The sequence below is a fragment of the Sceloporus undulatus genome, chromosome 2 (genome assembly GCF_019175285.1).
Source record: "Sceloporus undulatus isolate JIND9_A2432 ecotype Alabama chromosome 2, SceUnd_v1.1, whole genome shotgun sequence".
NCBI classification, from domain to species: domain Eukaryota; kingdom Metazoa; phylum Chordata; class Lepidosauria; order Squamata; family Phrynosomatidae; genus Sceloporus; species Sceloporus undulatus.
The window spans coordinates 276,903,452-276,909,434 of record NC_056523.1 but is presented as its reverse complement, the minus strand read 5'-3'; the positions used below and the strand labels follow the sequence as shown (position 1 = coordinate 276,909,434).

General features: G+C 45.4%; 2 protein-coding genes across 2 annotated transcripts in view; one reads left to right on the top strand and one right to left on the bottom strand.

The window, feature by feature from the left end:
• Window positions 1–1,718, bottom strand: part of ERAP1 (endoplasmic reticulum aminopeptidase 1) — an 83,953-nt gene extending 82,235 nt beyond the window's left edge. The window contains 1 exon segment of the mRNA XM_042448314.1: window positions 1,701–1,718. The gene's annotated coding sequence lies outside the window, so the exon portion shown is untranslated.
• The window catches only part of LOC121920651 (leucyl-cystinyl aminopeptidase-like), a 409,227-nt gene continuing 404,128 nt past the window's right edge, over window positions 885–5,983 (top strand). Inside the window, exon 1 of the mRNA XM_042447783.1 lies at window positions 885–1,026. Coding sequence (XP_042303717.1) covers window positions 1,005–1,026 — 22 coding nt within the window. The 5' untranslated portion in view covers window positions 885–1,004. The remainder of the gene's footprint in view (window positions 1,027–5,983) is intronic.

Below are 5,983 nucleotides of genomic sequence, written 5' to 3'. Positions count from 1 at the left end.
TTTTTTGAAGTGTTGTTTTAGAGCATTCATATAAACACATATATCCATAACGTACATATATATTGAGCTGCCTTTTATTTTTTAGTGTTTTTTTAAAGTGTGTATACACACACAAATACATTCATATAGTAAGCAGTCATTTTAATGTTGTTTTAAAGTGTGTGTGTGTATATATATATATATATATACACACACACACATATACATGTGTGCTGACTTTTGTTTTTTAAAGTGTTGTTTAAAGTGTTTATATATACACATGCATATTGTGAGTCACCTTTTTAAAAGTGTTTTAAAGTATATATACACACACACGTACATATTTATTGTCAGCTGCCTTTTGTTTTTTTAGTGTTTTGAAGTCTCTCTCTCTCTATATATATATATATGCACACACACAGATACACATATACATACATATATATTGTGATACGCCTTTTGTTTTTTTAAAGTGTTCTTTAGGTGTTTATATACTCACACACATTCATTGTGAGACGCCTTTCGGGTGTTTTTTAAAGTGTTCACACACAGACACACAGATTGTGAGCCGCCTTGGGTCTCAATTTGGGAGAAAGGCGGTATAAAAAATAAAACATAAAAGTGGAAAGCATAGTAAGGCAGCAAGAAATGAGCTCTAATTCGACCATCCAGGCCCGAGGAAAGTGGGGAGGGGAATGGGGAAGCTGGAGAGAAGCCCCCAAACCCTGAAATGGCGGACGGATTAGCGAGAAGAAGAAGAGGCCTAAAGGGAGAGGAGAAGCCAGGCAGCCTCTCGCTGAGGCGAGGCGACTTGGCTTTCTCCCTTCGGCCTTTTCTTCCTCGCAGTTTGGCAGCAGCAGCGACGGTTATTTGAGGCTCCTGCTTCTGCTGCTGCTTGTGTTTTATGGCCGACATCGAGGAGGAGGGGAAGGGGGCAGCGAGGAGGAGCCGCGGCTTCTGCTTGTTCCTCCCTCTCCTCCTTCCTCCCTGTTTGGGGCTTTTGGGTGGCCCTCCTCCGCCGGAAAATGGAGCCTTTCCCCAGCGGAGGTGAGTAAGGGAGGCTTCGGGCCTCCCCAGGAGGGAAGAAAACAGTCATTTGTTCCCAGTATCTAGCAGCCGAGACGGCCTTTTCGGTTAGGTTTTTGCCCTATCTCTTTCCCCAAAGTAGCCCTCGCTTAGGCTGCATCCGCACTGCGTGCTTAACTCGGCTTGAGGCCGGTTTAACTGCGGTGGCTCCCTGCTCTGGAGTTCTGGGTGCCACAACAAACGACCATTCCCAGAATTCCAGAGCAGGGAGCCACCGCAGTTAAACCGGCCTCAAGCCGAGTTATTCATGCAGTGTCGACTGGTCCAAAACAAACTGCAGAAATAATCCAGTTTGAGACCGCTTTAACTGCCCTGGCTGAGTGCTAGGGAACCCTGGGAGTTGTAGTTTGGTAGGGGGCTATTCAGCCTGGTTTGCCAGAGAGGTATAATGCCTTGTTGGGGAATGGCGTTTGGGGCAGACAGTTGGGGTGAACTGTGGCAGGAATTGCCAGCAAATAGGCAAAGGAAACTCTAACATTGTGCGGTTGTTATGTGTTTTATTATTATGGTTGTTGTTGTTGTTTACTGTATAAATCTAGAAATGTTAGTCGACCCCCCCCCCCCCCAAATTGAGCCGACTTACACACAGGTCAATGCAAGTACTATATATATATGAGTTAAAGTACAGTACTTACATTTTGAGCTGTGGATGAGTTGATCCAGGTTTATGCGGTCAGTTTTTTGACTGAAGTTTCTAGTCAAAGGAAGCATCCTCTGGTGAAAGGCGAGAGTGCAATTTGTCCTGTCCCAGAAAGCACTGTCCCTCCTCTACTCTCTCATCCATGCAGTCTTTACTGTGAGCACTATGTCTTCTGGGATTTTGTAACTTATTTGGCATTGTTTTCCTTTGCTTTATCCTTTAGATCCTTTGTTACGTGCCTCTAAGTTTTACCTTCAACTTATCCATGAGCCATATCAAAATCCATAGTTTTGGTCCCAAAACCAGCCCTCAACTTATATACGAGCTCGACTTATAGTCAAGTATATATGGTATATTACAGTTCTCCCTTCCAATCCATTTTGGACCCACCCAATCACTAATATTGGAGCCCCATTGATTACAATGGAGTTGTGCTCCCGCGCATGCCATTATGTACATTCCGGCTTGCCATCCATGTATGACCGAGGGACGTGAATGGCAAGACCACGAATCAGGAGGGACATCTTTATTATATTTATGTATTATATTATTATTTATAGATCTTTTTAGATACAAAACTCGCAGCCTCCAGCAACATTCATCCTGCCTCTGAGGGAAGGAAAAATTGTAAGACTTCCTGTTCTTTTTCTGGCTTAGGATGACCCTAAGGCAAATTTATCAAGGGCTTTCCTGGCAAGGTTTATTCAGAGGAGGTTTGGCACTGCGTTCCTCTGAGGCTGAGAGTGTGTGACTTGCCCCAGATCGCTCATTTCTGCACTCAAATCCAGTTGCCTTCATTCACAAGAAGCAGCTTTGAATTATTCCAGCCCTCTTCTCCAGAGTCATAGTCCAGTGCTCAAACCACTACACCACATTGGCTTTCTGAAGTACCTCACCAAACTACAGATCCCAAGGAGCCCTGGTGGTGCAGTGGTTGAATGCCGATACTGCAGCTACAAGGTTGTGAGTTCGATTCCAGGCAGGGCTCCAGGGTCCACTCAGTTTTGCATCCTTCTGTAGGTTGCTAAAATGAGTACCCAGCTTGTTGGGGGCAATTAGCTTACACATTGTAAACCACTTAGGGCAGGCCTGCACAACCTGGCCATAGGTAGGGGCCAGAATTAAAATAGGCTAAACTCCTTAGGGCCGCAGATAGGTTTTAATCAAATATTAATTAAAATATTAATTAGAATGAATTAATATTAATTCCATTCTCCTCTGCCCAGCGTTCTCCTCAGGAGAAAGCCAAGTGGTGGAGGAGCCTTGAGGGGCAAATGTTTGGCCCTGTTCCTCCTTCTCCACCTGGCCTTCTCAGGAGAAAACCAGGTGGAGGATGAGCCTTATAGGATGAGTGTTTGCCTGTCTGCCTCTTCCACCCATCCTTCTCTTTGGGAGAAAGCCGAGCAGCAGAGGAACCTTGCAAGGCAGTGTTCACCCTTCTTCCTCCTCCACCACCCAGCCTTCTCCTTAGAAGAAAGTGGGGCAGTGGAGGAGCCTTGCAGGGCAAGCGTTTGCCTGTCCTCCTCCTCCTCCTCTGCCTGGCCTTCTCCTCAGGAGAAAGCTGGGTAGTGGAGGACCCTTGAAGTTGTTCCACATCTTCGTGGGCTGCCTGAAATCCATTGTGGAGGCCTGGCTTAGGGAGTGCTTACTTCACTGATAAATGGTATAGAAATGAACTTGCTGTTGCTACTTGCTATTCTGTAGGTCAGAGTCATTCACAGTTGTTTAAAGTGGTGTCAAACTATTAATTCTGCAGTGTGGACACAGCCCTAGTTTTGAGGATGACTCAGGATCAGTGCAACTTGCTTTGGCTGTTTGTGATGGTGGGCATCCCTGAGGGAATAGATATTGAGCTGCTTCTGTATTTGGGACAAGATGCTTTTCTATTTCTAACGGGACAGCCAAAATTTAGAAATTGCTGCTCACAGAATAGGACCACCACTTTGCTGTTGTTGTGTGCTGACTTATGAGTACTCTAGAGTGAACCTATCATGGTGTTTTCTTGGCAAGATTTGCCATTGCCTTCCCCAGAGGCTAAGAGAGCATGTGACTTGCCCAAGATCACTCAGCAGTAATAGCAAACAAAGCAGCCCTTGCCTGCTAGCCAGGGCCAAAGGAAAGCACAAATACTTCTTGAGTCCTTCTGCAAGAGTTTTGAACAGGTGGGATCTGTATGTTAATTTTCTTGAAGTCATCCTACAGGTTGAGGAGATTATTACACAAAGCTTTTAAACTGCAGTTAGACCAGGCAAAATGCAACTTTGGTATTGTGTGATGCTGCCTCTGACCCATAGCTGCTTATTCCGAGATGCTTAGATAATGCGACCCTTTTCATTAACAGAGAAAACCTATCAATGATCTCACAATCACACAAGTGCACAGGTGTGTAACATAGTTGCAAGATTGGCAGTTATGTGATGTCAGTGGCCCCTCCTCGTCCCCTATCTCCTTCTTGATATTCCCAAGCAGACCGATTCTCTTTTATTATATTTTCTTCTATTTCTTTCCTTTTAAAAGTCTTAACTTGCAGTTAAGGAACTGTGTGAAAAAAGTGAAAAATTAAAATAAAAATAACCCAAAGGCATGCTAAGTAGGGCATAGGGCAGGGCAGCGGGTTTAAGGGAGAGAGGAAGGGAGTGAGATGGTAGCAGCAGCCCCAGTCGCACAACTGAGAAGATGTGCACTGAAAGCAGTCTGCTTTCAGTTTTAAAAAACTAACTCGATTGCTGCGAGAGTGGGGCTCATGTAGTAATATCCTCAGTGTATGTGTAAATTGCAAAATTAATACTTTGCTTAATCTAGTGCTGTTTATCTGGTAGTAGAAGTAGTTGTACATGGAAAAGTCTGCATTTCTGGCTGTAATTTAGCTATAGAATGCAATTCCTGTTTTTGAATGCCTAACCTACAAAGCAGTTTAGAGCTGGAAGCTGAGGTGGTGTCATCAAACTGAAGATTCAGGAAGCTTCACTAGACCGGATACATGATTACCATGAGTAAAGCAGTAGGTGTGAAATTATTCTGCTTTAGTTTACAAAACCTCAACAAATTATAGTGCAGCCTCTGCCAACTGGTGCCTCCAGAAACAGTGGACTGCAGCTCCCATGTCTCTAATCATAGACCATGCTGGAGCACATACTGATAGGAAGAGTAGACCAATACAAGGGGAGGACAGCAGGGTTCAGGAAGGCATGAAAATGTGGTAAGGTGGTATCTGTCTCTTGCTACTTTCAGTTTAAAAATGGCTAGAAAGTTCAAATTGAAAATATACAGAACATTGGGGCTATACAGACCGCCCCGAAGGGTGGTCTGCAGCTGCTACTTTACTGGTCGGATTGGGGCTGCGGCTACCTCATGTCGCGGGACCGATCTGGCCTCCGTAGAGCGCAAAAAGGAGCTGCAAAAAGTGGCTCCTTTTTGTGCCCTCCAAGGGGCGCCATAGCCATTATGGTGCGGCTTTATGATGTCCCTTCGGTGCTGCATCATGTGGATGCAGCACCGGAGGGGCATCATGATGGCGCGCGCCATGTGGACCGGCACATGCCAAAATGGCGCCCTGGGGGGGAAGGTTAGGGCATCCAGTGTGTAGATGTTGCACCCTAACTCCGCCCACAGGCCAGCACAATTGCCGATCTGTATCGGGCCATTCTTCACAACATTTTCTTGCTTTTTTAATGTATATTTTTTATATGAAGTGGTAGTACTGTATAATAAAGACAAGCTTGACATTGGGATCTGGGAATCAGTACATTCCAGTGGTTGAAAATCAGTCAAAAAACAGTACCCAGAAGTGACCAGATTTGGCTTCTTGGGTTTTTTCTTAGCTTTGGGGGTGGGGAGTTAGTCAAAGAATTAAGGAAAGGACTTAAATGTTACTGGCCTTGAGACAGGCTGTTCATAACAGAGGCTCTTGGAGGTCTCACATTAATAGGGCTGCCATAAGTTGAAGGGGATTTGACAGCAAATAACACCAAGCATACCCTTGTATGTAGCTATCTTTGCTTTTTATTATGTGACAAATTTTATGTAGTTTAAATGTGTACACAAAGGGCAAAGTTCTGCTGAGAAGCAAAAATTCATAGGGCTACATGACACTAAATTATATTTGCCACATCAGGGGTCGGCAACCTCCGGCCCGCGGGCCGGATCCGGCCCGCGGGCGCCTTTCCGCCGGCCCCCGCTCCCTCTTGCCGCCGAAATCGCCGCCGATTTCGGCGGCTTCAGCCGCCATTTTGCTCTTCAAAATGGCGGCGAAGTCTCGCGCGACCAAAAAGATCGCGC